Genomic DNA, 20,711 nt, shown 5'->3' on the forward strand with positions numbered 1-20,711 from the left:
CCACTTCTGACACCAACGGCCAACGTGTCTGCTTATCCATGCACGTTACAGTATTGTTTATAAAGGTGGGGATCCCTGCAGTCAGTGTAGACTGAAGAAGTCACTTAGATGAATGATGAAACGTTTCTCTCAACAAGCGTTGTGTCCAGATGGACTGATTCAACTTTCTTTCGTTGTCTGCAGTAATATGCGATCGTTTGTCTTTGTGCAACCGGGTTTAGTTCAGCTCATGAACTGATCGTCTTCCATGCCTCTTGTTTTTCCGAAGAAATATGTACCTTAAACCTGGGTTGATCAAACTAAAATACAAGACTCCTATAGACAAGACAGGCATACGGGTACTTCGCAAAATTCCATGGCCGCTCCCCTTCCTGGAGGATAGAAAACGTCTGATCCCAAAGATTTAACGTGTGTTTAGCTGAGAATGTTGACAGATTTGTATACATTAATTTCCTGTTGAACAAGCATTTGTTTTAAAGTAATGTCTAGAAATCATTTTGCTAGGCTTGCCTGAGCGCGAGCGATACTTTTAATAAATTAAGGTTAATCGGTCAGCCGGCATGCCCCTTCACCCCCCCCCCTCCTCCCTCGTTTCCTCAAGAGGAAGACACTGGGTCCCATAGCTCCCACTCCTAATCTTGTCTCCGACTTTAAGCCCTAAAAGCGCTCCTTTTTCGGACCCCTTTATTTTCCAGGAAGGACGGAGAACCGGAGCTCTGGGTTTGTGCGTTTATTAGCGTTACAACCTGCTACACTACGGCGTTATTCGAGCTACAAAAAGGGGGCGCGGCCTTTGCGATCGCTGACGCGTTGAACGCGTTGCAGCCATTGGCCAGCTAAACGTAGGTCCCTACGCATAGACCCGGCCGGTTGAAGAGTTGGCCAATCGCGGACAATATGTAAATGTCCTTTAAAATTTCCCCGGGAAATCTGAGTTTCGCGGGAGGGCTCTTAGCGCGCGTCCGCTCATTCACCGGGGAGCTTCCTGGAACCATTTTCCGAGCGTCCTGGAAGGGGTTTTACGGCCGACTAAAATCCGTCGCATCTCTCTTTTTCCCCCGACAGGAATGTAAATAACCAGCCCCGAAACAATTAACGAGATATCTACCGTTCATTTATGTTCATATCTTGAGTCTTATCGCGGCGTATTGCGGGGATAAAAGGCTTTGAAGTGGCCGATGGACAACGGGGCGTTCGACTCTAGAAAATGAGAAGGGGGGTTGCGGTCCGGGAGAAAGTCACCGTTTCAGGGGTCGAGGGGTCCAACGGCAAACCGACGTCTTCTGAGCGCCGTGAAACCGAAGCGTATTCGCAAACTGTACAGCGAGCGTTTCATCCAGATCACGCCGTGCTAGTCGATTTCGCCGAACCGACGGACTGTCTGCTGTACAAAACTCCCCTGGCAGAACCGCAAACGGACGGGACAGGGCACGGATCCGAAGGCGGACGTACACAGGTAATGGATCCGCATTCTGCACATGAAGCGCGATGTAGACGCCCAGTAACGGGAAGACGAACGCCAGCCGTAGGCTTAGCTAGCTGACCATGGCGTATAGCCCGTCCGGTTGGGTCCGTCCCCCCAGCACCCGCGGTGGGGGTTTAGGTAAACTTAAACGTGGTCGTCGATGCTGCAGACTGGCGATCTAAACGCCCCTTTCCTTGTAAGACGTTTTTGTTTTTCGCCAAAGATATTCACGTTTCTTAACGCGAACTGTCGTTTTCGAAGGCAGACGAGCGCACGTTTTGTTTTGGGTCGTCCATGTACCTTTACTCGACACGTGCACTATTAGTTTGACAGGGTTCACGGTCGACGTTTGTGCGTGCTGCTTCGGGTTCGGTTAGTTAGCTAGTTGGTAAAGCGGGTGGCGGAGCTGGCAACCTGGGTCGACTTTTAAAGCCCGTAAGATGATAGTAAACAAGCATGGCGCCAGATACTGATAGTGGGTCGCAGGCTAAACCTCTTCGTGCTTGTGACTTGTAAGTAAACTCAAGCGTCACTTAAATAAGATGGGGCGATTCATATGGGACAGTTTGATTCATCAGCTTGTAGGTACATGGAGGTATTGTTACTTGGCTAGATATGCGCTTTCGCCTACAGCCAGAGAAGCTAACTAGGCCCTAAATGACGCTTGGAGGGGGATGGGCCGTTTGCCTCTCTTAAGTACTCTGAGTGTACAAGCCTCTTTGCCATCCCCCTTTTAAAGATAATCCTTTTTGATGGCCACCCCCAGCTAATCGCATACATTTGCTAAGAACATTGTTTGGGATATTACGAGAACCACATTTTTCTATTCACTTACTCAGCTGCTGCCTTTCCTTTTCCGCTTCCCAGGCAAAGAGAAGGCTGGAGCTGGACATAGGTGACCATCAGTACATTCAAGATGTTGGAAGGACCTCCAGAGCCAAGAGGTCCCCAGCATCTCTCGCCGACAGGAAAACAAAGGGTACGGTTTTAAAGTTCTTCACGATAGTTCTTTCCTTGTCTTGTTTACAATGATATCTTCCCATTTTAGGCCTTTGAAATGGTCTGTGTAGTCCAGTGTTTCCCGAACTTTTCTAACAAATCTTTTCAAACAAATCTGGGGACCCACTTTTTAAAAATGACAAACAATTGCAACCTAATGCACAATAGACTTTTATCTATTAATCGTGAGAAGAGTGAATTTGCATAAATGAACATTCCTGACCATGCTCATGCCGATTATCAGAACAAGTAGGCAGGCTTGTGTTTAAGTGCAGCTATTGTTATCATCAGTCAACAATCAATTCGTTAGCCACATCAGTTCTATTCCACATCAGATCTCATTAGGCCCATTATGTGTTATTTACTTATCTTGAATATTAAATTTTTAGGCTTACTTCCAAATATCTAATTCCACCATTATCCAAACCACTTATCCTGCTGTCAGGGTCACGGCGATGCTGGAGCCTATCCCAGCAGTCATTGGGTGGACAGGCTACCGGGCCGTCACAGGGCTCTCACACACACACACACACACACACCTAGGGATAATTTAGTATGGCCGATTCACCTGACCTCGATGTCTTTGGACTGTGGGAGGAAACCCACGCAGACACAGGGAGAACATGCAAACCCCACACAGAGGACGTACCGGGAAGACCCCCAAGGTTGGACTACCCCGGGGACTGGAACCCAGGACCTTCTTGCTGTGAGGCAACCGCGTTAACCACTGTGCCACCACGCTGCAAATATCTAATTGTGCATATTAATTTTACTTGCGCTTTGCTAATGTGATAGGTGAGCCTGCTTGCTTCTTAATCTTGCACTCCAGTCTGGTGTAAAAGAGGAGAGTGCAACGCGCATATCGAGTGCAGTGTCCAGTCTATTTCTATGTTATGGTGGAAACCGTGTGTGTGGTTGCAATACTAACGAGCTCCCTCATGTGGCCCAAAAGTATACTGCAAATATAAATCTTGAATAAAAGACTGGACGAAATTATGCAGATTTTATTTGGCGACCCGTCGCAGGAGACTGCAACCCATCTGTTGGTTGTGACACAGTCTCTGGGAATGACTGGTGTAGTATATATCGTGGTACATCATATCTCGAATCAGTTCGTGCTATTGGTGTTGCAAATAACTACATGAAACATTTACATATGCAATGAACTTAATCTAGAACCTATTCAATTTGAAGTTCCGTTAGCAGCTTGCTTTAGTGACGTGGCCCAGTGGCAGCGCTGTTTGCCTCACAGGGAGAAGGTCCTGTGTTTGAACCCCAGGCTGTCTCAGGTCCTTTCTGTGTGGATCAAAGAAGGTTGAATCAGTTCATCTGGATATGTTTATTGACAGATACGTTTCATCACTCAACTAAGTGACATCTTGTCTTGATGCATGCTCAATAATCCAGGTAAGAAAATCAAAGAAGGCTGAATCAGTTCATCTGGATACGTTTATTGACAGTTGTATCCAGATGAACTGATTCAACCTTCTTTGACTAATTATCATCTTCAGTCTAAACTGACTGCAGGTATCCCCACCCCTTATAAACAATACAGTTGCATAACTACCGAAACCAGCAACCAGTTTCATATGCAAATATGGGTGTGACCATTAACTAGCGTTTCAATGGCTGTGGGTACCATTCATAACCAGTTACATGTTTGCATGTGAAACTGGTTGTTGGTTTCGGTTGCTATGCATCTGTAACCATCATACAATGATGTGGTTGTAAACATTCCCAAATCCGTGACCCCGTTTACTCTTGGTTTTAAAATGCTTTTTTTGCGATTGGATCACAAGTGGACAGTGCTAAATAGAAGTGTGAACGACCACCAAGACGTTTTGTGAACCGGTTACTCGAACCACTTGCCGAGTTGGTCTGGGATGCATTTGACCAATCTTTTGCTGTGTAAACGCTAATGCAAACTAACTACAAGGGACTCGGAGGAGGTCTGGCCCCTAGATGTGCAGTACGCAGGCCCACCAGTGTGTGGATATTCCCTGATGCTCACGAACCAGCCGCCAGCTATGGGTTAAATAGTGCCACTGCCTAGTGGATACCTCGGGAGAGGAATAGGCTACAGAAGTAAACCCCTACAGAAAATCAGCGTCTACACTGCTGTTGTTTTTTGTTTTTCTTGCCCTTTTGTGTCTGTTTAAGCCAGAGAGTACTGCTGGCGTCATGTGTGGCTGCCGGTTCTCCCCCTCGTAGCCCCCCTTCCCATCCACTCCTGTATGTTTGTGTTATGTTTATCTGTTATCTTGTTTCACTGCTGTTTATTGTAAAGCGACATTGTGTGTTAGAAAAGCTATATATAAGTTTGATGTATTATTATTATTAATGCATCCTGATGCGTCCCTGACAAGGACATAACAGGAAATCTTCTTTGAGTAATTAAATCTGATCACGTGTGGTCAGCAGGGCGCATTTGGGGATGCATGATAGACACCGGTGTAAACGGCGATGTGTCTCGCTGTCCACTTGTGAGCCGATCGCCCAAAACGCATTTTAAAATTAAGTGTAAACAGGGTCTGTGAATAGTATACAATGGCCATTGAAACTCTAGTTAATGGTCATATTTGCATATGAAAATGAATTTGGTTTCGGTCGTTATGCAATTGTAATGTTTATAAGGGGTGGGGATATCTGCTGTCAGTTTAGACTGAAGAGGTCACATAGTTTTTTTTGTTTTTTTTATTTCTGATTTTTCCCTTTTTTCTCCCAATTTAGTGGCCAATTGATCCCTATTTTAATTCAAACACCCACCCTCGTATTGCATGCGTTCGTCAACTGCATCTCTCCGGCCGGCAGTCTCGAAGGAAAGCGCCTCCCCACTTTCGTGACAAGGCGAATCCAAGCCGAACCACTGTTTTTCCGACACACACAGAGACGCATTCACATGACGAACACAAGCCGACTCCGCCCCCCTCCCGAAGACAGCGTTGCCAATGATTGCTGCTTCACCGAGTCCGGCCATAGTCGGATCTGACGAGACCGGGGCGCGAACCCCAGTCCCCAGTGGGCAACTGCATCGACACCAAGCCGATGCTTAGACCGCTACGCCACCGCGGACGCAAGAGGTCACATAGTTGAGTGATGAAATGTATCTGTCAGTAAACGTTGTGTCCAGATGGACTGATTCAACCTTCTTTGATTTTTTTTTTTTAACCTGGATTATTGAGCATGCTTCAAGACCTTTCTGTGTGGAGTTTGCATGTTCTCCCGTTTCTGCGTGGGTTTCCTCCGGGTGCTCCAGTTTCCTCCCACCATCAAAGATATGCATGGTAGGGTACTGCTGTCTGTGCCTCTGACCGAGGCCTGGCAAGAAGAACCCGAGTTGATCTCCGGGTGCTGCATAGTGGCTGCCCACCACAGTCGCCCCAGGCACTGCATGGTGGCTGCCCACTGCTTCCAGTGTGTGTGTATGGATGAGTTAAACACAGAAGATTAATTTACCCACAGGGATTAATAAAGTACATCTACCAATCTATGTAAATGACTTTTTACTTGGTTGTTGCACGGCCAAGAAACAAAAGCACAAGTTGGGGACAAATCAATAATATTTTGCCATTAGTTTCGTTCAAGATCATGTGTGCTTGATTTATAAATTACTCAGTTGCACTTTTGTCAGCAACGGTCCACGTTGAATCATAGCATCGAAAAGCTAGTTAATCATTTTGGACAGGAGTAAGTACAATTTAGCATGCGTGCAAACATGAATTATTGCTTTTGATTCTGACAATGATTCATCTTCAAGTTTCATTAGTATGAGATTAATTGCAAGAAGAAAGCTTAAATGTAGCTTTGCAGAAGACATTGCCAAAGTACTTCTGCAAGTGTAATTTACCACCTAAACACACAACATTCCAAATATACAGTACACTGAAGCTATGTAAAGTATGAGAGATTTCCATCTCCCAGCATTCTTCATATAACATCAGTGCTTGCAGTTTGTCCTGTGGATGGGATTGATTTTTTTGAAGAGCTAATGTAAGTTTTTCACCCTTGTAATTTGGTAATTAGAATATTCATTAAAAGTAATAAATAATGTGAAATGAATTTAATCAAAGTGGTATAATGCTGTAAGTTTTGAAATAATTTGATAATTGAGATATCAACCAAAAGGTTTTATATTGCTTGGTTCGGCCTGGATTCGCCTCGTTCGAGACTGCCGGCCGGAGAGATGCAGTTGGCGAACGCATGTAGTATGAGGATGGGTGTTTGAACTATCGATGTCCACTAAATTGGGAGAAAAAAGGGAAAAATCAGAAATGAAGAGAAAGGCAAAATGTTTTCTATTGCTGTTGGCCAAAGAAATCTCCCTAGAAATGCTGTGTCTTTGGCAAGAACATTGCATGAAGCAATAGATATAGTAGGTCAAAGGAATCAAGTGTTGCGTGATTTAGAACTATAATATACAAACGTTACACATCAGGTCACTTTTCTCAAGTGTCAAAAGAAAAAGTGTGCAGTTAAGAGGGACATTTCATTATGATAATAAGTGTAAACTTGTTTCCATGTATGACAAATAAATGTGAATGTAATGTTATGACATTCTCTGAATTATTTCTGTCTGTTACATATTGTTTGTTTGAGTGTTGATGACTGTACATCTCATATCCACAGCTCCCAAATCTCCACCAGATAGGACACGCTTTGACACCTCCCTTTGCTTACTCACCCGGAAGTTCCTGCAACTTTTAGCCCACTCCAGGGATGGGGTGGTGGACTTAAACACGGCTACAGTGGAGCTGGGTGTCCCAAAGAGACGTCTCTATGACATCACTAATGTCTTGGAAGGAGTCCACCTTGTCAAGAAATCCTCCAAGAACAATATCCAATGGCTGTAAGATGTTATTTTATTTAATTGTAGGGCAGATCTCAAGTCCCATGCCTGGTGGTATTGTGTTGTGCAGTGCTCTTCCTTTGGTGTTGTTTAGCTATCCTGTGTTGGATGTGTACGTGTTTTTTTCCACAGGGGGTGCCAGTTATCTGTTGATAGTAACCAGGTGCGCTACAGAGACACCGCCAGAGAAATCCAGGAGCTCATCGATAAAGAGAGTAAGTTGGATGAACTGATCCAAAGCGGCACTCGCCAGGTTCACCAGTTGTCTCAGGACAAGCACAGTGGGAGATATCCTTTTTGTTTTTGGTCAGTGTACCCCATTAGTCTCATACCTCAAATGATACAAATGCCTTCTTGTGTAAGTGCTCTTCCTTGATTGACTAATCACATTTGCGTACTTGACGCATGAAGATGTGAAGATGATCCCTAGTCTTACAGAGCAGACGGTAATTGTGATAAAAGCACCTGCCAACACCAAGCTAGAAGTGCCACACCCAGATGAGGTAAAACACCTGAATGCTATCAGTTTGCATGCCGTTTTTTACCTTTGGTCAAGCTCAACATTTAAATATTGTTTTTAAGATGCATGTTATACTAGACATGGGATTTTGATAAATCCGGGCATTTTAAAAAGTCAGGTATGTAGTCTGTCAGATTGGGTAGGTGTTCACAAAAACTTAAAGTTTGCTGGGGATGTATTTACTTTTTCTTAAACAGTTCATGGCTACCTCAGCCTTCTGTCATTGACTACTGTGAAGAAATTGCTGGGGTGACTTAATTGAGTCTGAAACTCTTCCATGGTCCTACTGGCCATCTGAAAATAGATGCTGACTTGTGTGTCCAGCAACCAACATTCAAAGGAAGTAAGACGAGTGCTCTGTGTCCATCTACCCTTTACAGAGCCTTCAGGTTCATCTGAGAAGCACCCAGGGCCCCATTGAGGCATTTCTCTGCTCAGATGACTCTTTTCCCTCAGATGTAGTGAGTGGAACCATCACCAATATTTGCCACAGCAGCCAATCAAATCCATTCCCTGATGTGGGCAACTTGGCCACTTCCTCTTCATCCTTCGTCAAAGTGTCTTCCCAAGGTGAGCTTGGCACATGTGAATTCCTCGGCCTGCCCCTAAACAAACAAGTTATTTAATTTGTAGGCACTCATCCTTAATCAGCCACATGCCGACAGCGCTAGACATGGTTTTTGACTGGATGATAATCGACATGGTAGGGTCCCTTTACCTTGACAGTTGTTTCTGGCAGTTATTAATCCATGTCGATAATTAACCCAAATCTTGGGGAATTGGGGGGGGGGGGTGAGGTGAGTTCACATGCTCTCAGTATTTATTTTACCCACATAAGCGATGACACACTACTTGCAGGTGAGTTCACATGCTCTCACAGTATTTATTTTACCTGCATAAGCGATGACACACTACTTGCAAAGTTCTTGCACTAAACTGCATTATAAACATGGCAGCAGGAGTGTTCTTAATACTTGTAATTACAATTAGAATTGTAATTTCAATTTGCCCAAGTCCATCAGTTCACACTTACTTGGTACAATATGTAATATTCCCACATTAACATGTTTTAAGAACGGCTAGACCTGTTATATATTGAGTTGTGTACTTTTATTATTCCAAACGACTCCAACAATGTTAAAATCTAGAAAAATCTATAATTTTATTCAAGGATTGATTAAATAAAATTACCCGTGCATTTCATTTGGTCACCTGTCAAATGGCATCACATCCCCTTTACCCCCTCTAGTTGCTATAACTTCCGGGAAAGCACGCAAAACGCCAGAGGAACTAGCTAGCCAACAGCTCTATTATTTTACTATTGTATGTATTGCTCACTCATGATGGAGCACGTTTATTCATTGCTGTTTGCTGCGCGTTATGTCGCCGAAGCTGTCCCCGTAATGATGGCAGTTCACGTTCGCAGCGGTCTCACCTAGTACCGGTGTGGGAAGATGGCGGCGTGAATTCACATTTGTGGCGGCCTCACCCAGTATCGTCGATGCAGTGTCTTTGTCCACCTCTGCATCTAAATTTTTTTCTTCGTTTGTTGGCTGGGGGAGCTGGCACTGGATCGGCTTCGAGAGCTTGATCTGCTGTGCTGTGGGCTCAGGGACCGCGGCCTTGCCCGGAGCTGCACCTGAGGAGGTAACACCGAGGGCAGTCTGACAGGATGCGGAAGTTAGGCAGGCTAAGTCACTGCTAGCCCATGCAGACCGGCAGTTCTGACAGCACCGAGGGCAGTCTGGTGGCAGCCTCGCCTGGCGTTGACTGGTGTTTTTGATGTCGTCACGTGGAGTGCGGGGAGGTGTGTCAAGGGTGTCTGGCTGGGGGAGCTGGCACTGGATCAGCTGGGAGGGCTTGGTCTGCTTTGTCCAGTTGCCACAGGGACCCCGGCCCCTGCCTGGAGCTTCGCCTGAGAAGGAAACATGGTGGGCGGTCTGACAGGACACGTAATCATAGCAGATTAGGCTAACTGCTAGCCCATGCAGACCGGCGGTTCCGACGGTCATCCTGGCTGGCATTTGTTCTCTTGGACAGTGATTTTTATTTTTTATTTTTTTGGTTTGGATTTATGTTTTACTTTGAATATGTGTGTTCTTGTAGTTCTTGAATGTGATTTTGTCTGTATGTTGCGCTCCTGTGTTTTTGGGCAAACTGCATCTCGTTTCACTTCATGTGCACAAGTACATGAGGTGAAATGACAGTGTTCCCGATACCTGTAAACGTGATGTACGCATTACTAATGTAAAAGCGGTCGCACCACAGAGATAAGTTACAACGTAACTCTTAAGCAACCAAGCTAATGCGTACGGTAATGTTATAACTTTACAACAACATTCAGCACGCTCAGTTATTTTTGGTAAGATTATTTTGACCACGGGTAACAGCACTGGGCTACCCCACGATTGAATTCGCCACATTAGGTTAACTACAGTAGCTGTGTGGTTAGTCGACTCATCTGATGGTAAGTTAGCAAGTTAACGTTACATTAGCTAGCGTTACTTGTGGCTATTACTTAAAGGCAATAAAAAAAGTGAACTGAGTCTCACTTCAAACTTTGATGTAATTTACTGATGCTGACCCACGTGATGTTTGAGTTTATTCCCCAGTCATGTTTTATTTGCAGAAACAAGAAACAAAAGCTTCGGCTTTCCAATAAGAACTAGCCTATACTTGGCAGTCTGTACAATTTCAGTACCTTTTAATCTATTTTAGGCTCCAAACCCACAGCGTAGTCGTTCAAAGGAATGTAAGCACATAAGCAAAAATATTAAAACTAGGGAGCCAGGGGAAAAAAATCGTGACGTTACGTATGCTCATGTCATACAAAATATATACATACAAGATGACCAGTCTTGCAGTGAGTGGAAAAAATGAAATTAGTCTCACTTCAAACTTTGATGCATCTTAGGGCCCAGACACACCAAACCGACTAGCGGCGATGAAGGCCGACTTTTGTGTCATCTCACGTCGCCTGCCGTCTGGGCCAAAAAGTAGCACTTGAACACACTGCAAAGACTACAGCAGACAGCCAACTAGCATATATGCTCTGCACTGATTCGCTAAGCTGAACAGCCAATCAGAGTGATCTCTCTCACCAATGGCCTCCGCCGATTCAACATGCTGAATCGGGCGAAAAACTGCCAACGGGTCCAACTAGTGTCAATGGTGCGGGACACACCGCAAAAACTAGTCACAGACGCTCACTGACAGCCTGACATTGGCCGACGGTGGTGTGTCAGGGCCCTTAGGGTACTGATGCTGAAACACGTAATATTGGAGTTTATTCCCCACTAAATGCCCTCTGATGGGTCTTCTTGTTAATAAAATCATTGATAAGATCTTTAAAGAGCAATTCTTTTGCTAATTGGCTTTCAATGGAGAGAAGTGCATGGCTGTTCAGTCTATCCTGGGACATGGTTGATCTCAGGTAGTTTTTCACCAGTTTTAACTTGCTAAAAGCCCATTCACCCCCAGCGACAGTCACAGGCGGTGTGCAGAACATCCTCAGTCCAATACAAATTTCTCCAAAAATGCTCTGTAGCTGCATCTTACAGATGGCATTAAGGAGCTCAAGAGGGGACCGTGTATGTGGAAATGTTGCATTATATATTGTGCTCAGGTGGAGCATTTCGTTTTCAAATTCAAATGTGAGATCCTAGAGGTATTTACTTGTCAGTGCCCGGCACATTGTCTCTATTTGCACTTCAGTCATATCTGTTAGCTTCAGAATCGATGCAAATATGGTTGTTGTGGTCTGGAACCTTGCACTCAAGTCATTGTTAATGCTATACATTGCAGCAAAAAAATGTTTGTGATTGCATTTTCTGCGCTCTCTTCAGTTGCATCGTCTTGTGTTATCACATCAAGCATGTGTGCCCTTTTCCGCTTTTGTCTTTCTTCACTCCGAAATTGAACAGGGATCTCCATGGCTTGTGTTACTAGAGAGGCCTCGGCGATCTGGGAGACCCATTCATGATTCAGTTTGTAGTGTCTTGATTTTTTGCAGCCTCAATATCCAGAGAAATGTCTCCTGCCTGAGTAATCAGGTTTCAGTTGCACCATAGGACCTTTACCCACACAGTCAAGTCAATTTTATTTGTATAATCCATTATCACAAATTACAAATTTGCTTTAGTGGGCTTTAAAGCAATACAACCTCCTGTCTTTAGACCCTCACATTCGATAAGGAACAACAACAACAAAAAAAACCCTTTAACAGGGCGAAAAAATAGGAAGAAACCTCAAGGGGAGAGACAGATAAGGGATCTCTCTCCCAAGACGAATAGACATGCAATGGATGTTGTGTGTACACAATTCACACAACAGAAAGAGGATAATAGAATTATAAGATATATAAAGAATGTGATGAGGAGGATGCCAAGCAGTGTCCAGATGCCACCGGAACAGCCTAGGACCTGAGCCATGCGACCACCATCACCATTTAGACCTGACAGGAGGACAGACTGCACATGCACATAGGGGAGACTCCCATCACACCATTCACATACATGGGAGAAGAGACAAGAAAAGACATTGGTCACACATCGGAGTGAAAGAAGGATGTACCCTTTGAAAAGGATATGGATTTTTAAGATGTATATTAAAAAGATCTGATTAGGAGGCTACCAAGCAGTGTCCCGGTGGTGACCACGGTCACCATGGAGACCTGGGAGGAGAACAAACTATAGGTGCACACAGGGGAGACTCATATCACACCATTCACATACACAGGAAAAGAGAAAGGAGAAAACATCATTCAGAGAGAGAGAGAGAGAGAGAGAAAAGACGTGAGAAAACAGTTTGCAATAATCTATGCTCTATAATCTCGTCAGCAGAAGAGTGCTTGGTAAATTCATCGAGACAGAACCTGACCCACCATGCAGTACAGGTTGTAAAGTACTCGACTTAAAGGCAACTAAATGTAGGTTAATGCAAAAAGATGAGTTTTAAGTTTGGATTTAGAGGACTTAACAGAATCTTGATTGTCTGATGGCAGCAGGCAGATTATTCCACAAGAACGGGGCCGATAGGAAAAGGCCCTGCCACCAGCTGACTTTTTAATTTTGGGTACACACAGTGAGAATGATGACTACATCAAAGGTCTTGAAAGAATTCTTCAGACAATTTCCTTCAGACTTGGCTTCACTTGTCAGATTGCATTTAGCAATCTAGTACATTCTAGTGCCACAATGACTTGAGGGTAAGTGAGTTGCCACAACTCGGTACAACAGCAATACGGGCACCCCGTTGAGTGTCAGAGAGACGATGAAGAGAGCATCCTGTTTTTTTTCTTCAAGATCACCCGTCGCTCTAGACTAGCACTGAAGAGATTGTAGAGACAATTACCAGAATCATAAAGTGTTGAGACCTTTGGACATAACTCAGCTGCATGTACGCCCAGCAGATTGAGGGTATGGGAACCACGGGGGGGGGGGGGGGTATGTTGAAAGTGGAGTGGCTTTTAAAAATCTGAGCTTACACCCTTTTCACCTTTCCTGACATATTGGCTCCACTGTCATAACCTTGTCCTCTACAGTCTTCTAATGGTATGCCACTGTCTTGCAATGCTGCTTCAATCATTTCTGAAATTTCCCTTCCCGTCTTTTTGTGAAAGTCTTTGAATTGAATGAACCTCAGTTATTTCCCAAACACCACTGTCTTTGTCTTGATGTACATATCTTACCTGTAGCACTTTCTGCTCAGTGTGATATGTCTGGTGTTGAGTCACATGTCACGGACTAATAGATTGTCTTTTCTTTCTGCCAGAACAGTGTTAAGCAGTCTTTTGCCACAGAGCTCAAGGAACTTGTTCTGCGTCTCACAACTGGGATAATGAGTTAACCATGACCCTTTCGTCTTTATCTTTTTCTTCCTTTTCCCCCCTTTTTTTCTCCTCAATTGTATTCGGCCAATTACCCTACTCTTCCGAGCTGTCCCGGTCGCTGCTCCACCCACTCTGCCGATCCCAGGGAGGGCTGCAGACTACCAAATGTCTCCTCCAATACATGTGGAGTCACCAGCCGTTCCTTTTCACCTGACGGTGAGAAGTTTTGCCAGGGGGATGTAGTGCATGGGAGGATCACGCTATTCCCCCGAATTCCCCCCCCCGACCAGGCGCCCCGACCGACCAGAGGAAGCGCTAGTGCAGCGACCAGGACACACACCCACATCGGCTTCCCACCTGCAGACATGGCCAATTGTGTCTGTAGGATGCCCTACCAAGCCGGAGGTAACACGGGGATTCGATCCAGCGATCTCCGTGTTGGTAGGCAACGGAATAGACCGCCACGCTACCCGGACGCACTGCTTTACTTTTTCTGAGTGCTTGTGTAAAAAGGGATCATAATGTGACAAGAACTCGAGTGCCAAGAAAATCACCATTATGGACATCATCTAAATTTGAGCTTTTGCCTCTGAATGCAAGCTTTCTTGAAGCCAAGTGTGAAGGGTCACATCCAAAAGCTTTTCTAAAACTTTTATTTTTATCTACTTTGCAGTTGTTTTGAAGATGACCATCAACTCCCGTTGCTGCCAGTGATGAGTGCTAAAGGCTGTTTCTGTTTTGCGTAGCACTGCTTATGTGGGGCGTGTGTGCCTCATGTTCTGGTAAACGTCTTTACATTCTTGGCCGTTTGGTGTTCGCCATTCTTGCTGTTCAGTGCAGTTTGGGATGGCTTTGTTGGCTCATGATGGAACAGAAGGCATGGGGTGCAGTACAGAGCTTCTGCACTCTCACTATGAATAAGCCACTCTCTTATAATTTTCTCATGCCCATTGGTTGACTTTGAATATTGAAAATAATTTGGGAATGGTTTGCCTTCCATATATTTCGGTGCCATTTTGGTTATGTCTGTTTTTTTTCTGCACCTTTCTTAGCCAGTCTGCGAACAATTGTCTCTGGTGATGAGTAAGCTTCTCTGGCCATAGTCCTTGGTCCTCTGGCAAGTACTCTTCTGCATTGCCCTCACTTTTTTTCCCTCTTTTGTCTTATCCTCATCCTTCTCGCTACCCTCAAAGCAACCTTAATTTTCCCTGCTCTCTTCACTTCAATCGTCCTGTCACATCTTCTTTCTGACTATCTGCTACAAGGACAGACCACTCTACAAGCATGAAGCATACAGGATTGATATTAGCCTCTTAACTTGCTTATAGCCCTACATATGATAAGAGGATATTTGATGTTATTGTTGCTAAGCTTCTTTCAGTTGAAACGGCTGCAAATGATTGATTGGAATAACTAAGTTGCCACTATATGAGCTCACCTTGTCTCACGTCCCCAGTAACATCACTGGGAGATGAGGGACCTGCTGCTAATCCACCCTGTGGCCGTTTCTGAAAGTGAGGGTCATTTGGTTCATGATGTTAAGCTTTGCTAGTTAATATTGATAGAGGTGGAGCTGGAGGTGGCAGAGTTGAAGATGCTAAGATTTTCATTGGGAGTGATGAAGAAGGACAGGATTAGGAATGATCATATTAGAAGGACCGCTCAGGTTGGACGGTATGGAGACAAAGCAAGAGAGGCAAGATTGAGATGGCTTGGACATGTGTGGAGGAGAGATGCTGGGTATATTGGGAGAAGGATGCTGAATATGGAGCTGCCAGGGGAGAGGAGAAGAGGGAGGCCAAAGAAGAGGTTTATGGATGTGGTGAGGAAGGACATGCAGGTGGCTGGTGTGACAGAGGAAGATGCACAGGACAGGAAGAAATGGAAACGGATGATCCACTTTGGCGACCCCTAATGGGAGCAGCCGAAAGTAGTAGTAGTAATATTACATGACTTTGATATGATGCTGGTAAATTTTTTATGCAAAAATATATGCTCCAGGCTATCCTGGCTGACTGCCTCCAATCTAAGCAACATACTGATATTAGTTCAAACCGTTCTGCACAGTGTTAGCAAGTAGTGCATGCGGGATTGATGTAGCCTCTTAACCTGATTATAATATACCATATTGACCTTGATTATGAGATACTCCCCTTTTAATATTTATAAAAACAAGATCGGGTGGCGTGGCGGTCTATTCCGTTGCCTACCAACAGGGGGATTGCTGGATCGAATCCCTGTGTTACCTCCGGCTTGGTTGGGTGTCCTACAGACATGATTGGCCATGTCCTGGTCACTGCACTAGCGCCTCCTCTGGTGGGTTGGGGCGCCTGTTGGGGAGGGGGGAGCGACTGGTGGGAGTAGCGTGATCCTCCCACGCGCTACATCCCCCTGGTGAAACCCCTTACTGTCAGGTGAAAAGAAGCGGCTAGCAACTCCACATGTATCGGAGGAGGCATATTGTAGTCTGCAGCCCTCCTTGGGTCGGCAGAGGGGGTGGAGCAGCGACCAGGGCGGCTCGGAAGAGTGGGGTAATTGGCTGGATACAATTGGGGAGAAAAATCAAATCAAATCTTGTTTTTATAAAGAAAATAATTAAATCTGACCAGAATCCAACAGTAACACATTAAAAAAAGAAAAAGGTAAGCTTGTATATATATATATATATATATATATATATATATATATATATATATATATATCTTTTAAATGAAATGTTCTTGGTTTGAGTAGGCCAAAAATTAAACTGCAACCTAAACTATTTGTTTATAGTTCACTACAAGTGACCAACTTCAAAACACATGGCAGCACAAGACAAGGAGAACTAGACTCGAACAGACTGGGGCAAAAACAAAAAACAAAAAAAACTCAAGGCAGTCATATAACAACAAAACAGCAACACAACATTGTAACAAATAAAAAACACTTTGGCTTAGATTATTTTAGTATGCATGCATGTAGGTAGGTGTATGGGTGGGTGGGGTTTCTGTGTGAGATATGGAGTGGAGAGAGAGCAACGGGGAGACGATGTTAACCAAGGGAAGAAAAAGAGGGGGAAAATGGCGTCAATGCTCATGGAGTACATCTCTGTTTGGGCTTCAAGGACGAAGAGGTGCCAGGGTGGATCTGGGGCAGGTCAGGCCTTGCCCCCCCCCCTTAATTTTTAGCTCTTTTCCTCCCTCTCCTCTTCCTTGTTTTTCTTACTCTTGCTTGCTTTAAGCTGTCACTAGACCCGTAGGAGGTGGCCGACCTGTTGCAGGTCAGATCCCCTTTAGAACAGCCCCCTCCCTTACAGGTTGGGTCTGTTCAACTGGATCTGAGGACCAGCTTTCTATTTGGGGTGAGGCTTAGTGGGGATCTGGTTCTCTGTGGTCCTCTGACTCCAAAACTGAGGTCCTTGCTCACTGTGGTCATTAAAGATCCCATGGCACTTATCATAAAGAGTACGGGGGTTCCCCAGTGTCCTGGCAAAATTCCCAACCTGGCTCTCTCCATCTGGCCACCTCAGAGAGCCTCCACTATTTTTTTTATTTTTTGATACAAAGTTAAGTCTCTTCACCGATTTATTCAGCCAATTTTAATTTAGCTATGACACTAATTAAGTACAAATAAAAAATTGCTGCCACAAACCAACTTTTTCATTCCAGGCTTTTCAAGAGCCCTCCCCCCATTGGGGCCCAGGATAGTCAGTCCCACTTTTCCCTCCTAGGACACCCCTGAGATAAGTTGCCACCATAATTCCAAAATCCATTGGAAAATATTCTGTTGAAAACCACAGACTCAATTAAATCGTAAATATTTTGGATGTGATATAATTTATAGGTACCCGTGCAGCTTGAAAGACTTAAGTTTTCTCATTATAAAAAGTTGGGAGGTTGGGGTCATTAACATCCTGACAGCAAGAGTTAGATATTTTTTGTGTGGCAGCACAGTGGCCCAGTGGTTAGCACTGTTGCCTCACAGCAAGAAGGTCCTCGGTTCGAACCCCAGGCCGTCCCAGGTCCTTCTGTGTGAAGTTTGCATGTTCTCCTCGTGTCTGCATGGGTTTCCTCCAGCTGCTTCGGTTTCCTCCCACCATCAGGAAGACATGCATGTTCGGGAATATTAAGCTTATATTGATATTGCTTAAGTAACGTTATGCTATTTGCAAACATTTCTGGCAAATCAAATGGCTTGAAAGTGTCATAGAGCAGTATTAACCCTAACTCAAGCAATCTTTGATGAATGTTCTCCTCATTTTCTCTGTTTACATCCTGAAAAACTTTTTCAAGATGGCAAATGACATGCTGTCATTTGTATCTTTATGCAGGGTTCAATGACAGCCAACATAGCTGCAAGCTAGTTATCATGGCTATAGCTGTACATGGTCTACTGCTATTTTCGGCTGTTCCCGTTAGGGGTTGCCACAGCGGATCATCCGTTTCCATCCCTACCTGTCCTTTGCATCTTCCTCTGTCACACCAGCCACCTGCATATCCTCCCTCACCACATCCATAAACCGCCTCTTTGGCCTTCCTCTTTTCCTCCTGCCCGGTAGCTCCATATTCATCATCCTTCTCCCAATATACCCAGCATCTCTCCTCCACATTTGTCCAAACCATCTAAATCTTATCCCTGTGCAATCTTACAGCTGTGCATGGTAACATACCTGTATGTGTAAATCCAGCTCACACTCACTTTCATTCAGTAATGTTCCCATTTAGATGTGATGATCGTGATGATATCATGTGATATCGTGTATTTTGGCACCAAATTGAGATATTCATGACTTCCTCGTTTGCCATGTAGCATTCTATAAAATATAGTGACCTATCTTATACCAAAAGTTGTTCTGAGCTGCAACAAAGTAGTTGGTGCGCAAGATTATCGTATTGCCCACCCTTAATTTTCTTACTCAGTTTGGGTCCTCCTGCCCATGTCTACTCTTCTCCCTCTCTTCTGCTTGTCCTCTTCCCCCTTCCAGATGGTGCTAACCACTTCTCCAGCAGCAATGGTTTCTTCAACCCCCTCTATGGACTTCCACAAGGCTCACCATCAGTTGCTGTGACTCCCACCCCCCCCTCGCCCAACTCTTTTACTTCTCTTCAGCCGCTTACTGAGGACCAGCAGACCTTTGCTACCCTTACCCGACCCCTGTCCCTCTCTCTTGGTGGGGAGGACTACCTGCTGAGCCTAGCTGATGATGAGGGCATCACTGACCTCTTTTCCTCTGTTGACTTGGGCTGCCTTCCCCTGCAACTCATCTGAGCCATCCTCAACACTGCAAAACACCACTGGCAGCCATTTTGGAGATTAGGCTAATTTTGTGTCATGGCTATAGTTTTCACAAGCAGGATTCTCAAACGCAAGTATCAAATTATGTGGATTGTATCTGAATTTGCACTCATCTACCGTCTACCCTAGAGGATGGTACCTGGATTCAGAAATATCGGTACTTAAAATCAACTTTTTTGGGGCTCCTTGAAAAGCCTTTTTCGCCGTCTCTCTGAAGACCCAATATGGTCATCTTGAGACTTGTTGCCTGTCTTTTCTTCGTGCAGACAGAGCAGGTCATCCAGCTAAATCCTTCCTTTCAAGCTGTAAACCATTATTTATTTGCCTGGCAGTATTTCTCACAGGACATGAATGCTCTTGCTGAGTCCAAGCTGCCCCAACATAAGGTTTAGCCATAAGCCGACAATGTTTTGAGCTAACTATTTAGTAACATCCTGTTGTCATTTGTGCAACCCCATTATATGGGGTTCCTGAGGATTGTGAAGCTTGTTTGAAACAATCCCCTCGTCTTCCACAAGTAGCAAAACAGTCCAGAGTCATAAATGTTAAGTCAACTAGCCACATACATCTTCTGGGGTTTGGGGTTCTGCTATGTAGGATTTGAGTATTGAAACTAATTGTGTGCCTCTTTACAACAGTTTGTCAATAGATGAACTTGCACTCCTGAATAAGCAGGGAAACCCCACACCCCCATGTTGCCTGTGCTACCCAAGTGAAAGTGTTTATCAGTCTATGTAGGAACCCCCGTATGGCTTCATGGTTTTCTCAGGGCCCTAGTAGCTTTTCCATGACCTGACATTGTGTATTTTAAAAGGTATGTTCTCTCACAATACATTTTAATTTCTTTGAATTCTCGTCTTGTTGAAAGCCTTGGATGGTTTGTTTACATTAGTCTATGCCTTTTAGGAGTCCTAGATTACGTGTGCAATGTTTTGTGTAGAATATTGCTTTCAGGCTAGTATAGTTCTTTTTCAGCAAAAGGCATTTTAGCGCCGGGCTTCATGTCCACCCAAGTGGCCTACTAGAAATTCCCTTTTTTTGTGATCTGGATTATGTAAGCCCAAAGGTATGAAGTTGCACAGTAGGAACACCTGTAGCTATCGCTAATCCAACGCCTCAAAAATGCTAACAGGAGTTTGCCCCAGGCTTTTAGATGAGAGGACACCGCTTTCAGTGAGAGATATGTGGAGTGATGTGTTGTAGAAAGCCGAGCACTTATTTGTCATTGTAAGTCTCGCGTGAACAAGGTTGATGGCCAATAGCCCCAGAAAATGTGAAGTTGAGTAAACTCTTTGCTGCACAATTTGATTGAAACTTAATTGCATCCATCTCTACATAATTGTTGTGTTTTGTTAGCGCTCAGCTTTTGTCCTTGAATTAAGTGGTAATTATACATTCTGTGATGGACTGGCAGCCTGTCCAGGGTGTCTCTCCGCCTGCCGCCCAATGACTGCTGGGATAGGCTCCAGCATCCCCGCGACCCCGGGTCAGGATAAGCAGCTTGGATAATGGATGGATATACATTTCTGCTAACCACTCATTGTGTGTGGACAGTGATTTGGATGCAGTGCAAAAATGGGATTTTAAAAGTCTCTGCTGCTGTTCTAAGCAAATACACATCTTTGCTATTGGCGGATGATAAGCTGCTGATATATTTTGGAAAATTCCCGTGTGCAGAATGTTGAAATAGAAGTCCTTCTGGAAAGGCAATTTAAGATTTTCTTAAGCCAACTCATGACAGGGGGCTAGGTTTACATGGTGTTGCCTACTGTAGTTT

At 44.5% G+C, this 20,711-nt stretch overlaps 1 protein-coding gene across 1 annotated transcript; it reads left to right on the forward strand.

The window, feature by feature from the left end:
* The first annotated feature begins 1,207 nt into the window (after positions 1 to 1,207).
* Positions 1,208 to 18,907, forward strand: e2f3 (E2F transcription factor 3). The gene is made up of 7 exons (XM_056297964.1): positions 1,208 to 1,456; positions 2,333 to 2,444; positions 7,091 to 7,310; positions 7,443 to 7,598; positions 7,699 to 7,813; positions 8,211 to 8,400; positions 18,624 to 18,907. The coding sequence occupies exons 1-7, from the start codon at positions 1,208 to 1,210 to the stop codon at positions 18,905 to 18,907; spliced, it is 1,326 nt and encodes a 441-aa protein (XP_056153939.1).
* The last annotated feature ends 1,804 nt before the right edge of the window (positions 18,908 to 20,711 follow it).

Source organism: Lampris incognitus, chromosome 18 (genome assembly GCF_029633865.1).
Source record: "Lampris incognitus isolate fLamInc1 chromosome 18, fLamInc1.hap2, whole genome shotgun sequence".
Classification (NCBI taxonomy): domain Eukaryota; kingdom Metazoa; phylum Chordata; class Actinopteri; order Lampriformes; family Lampridae; genus Lampris; species Lampris incognitus.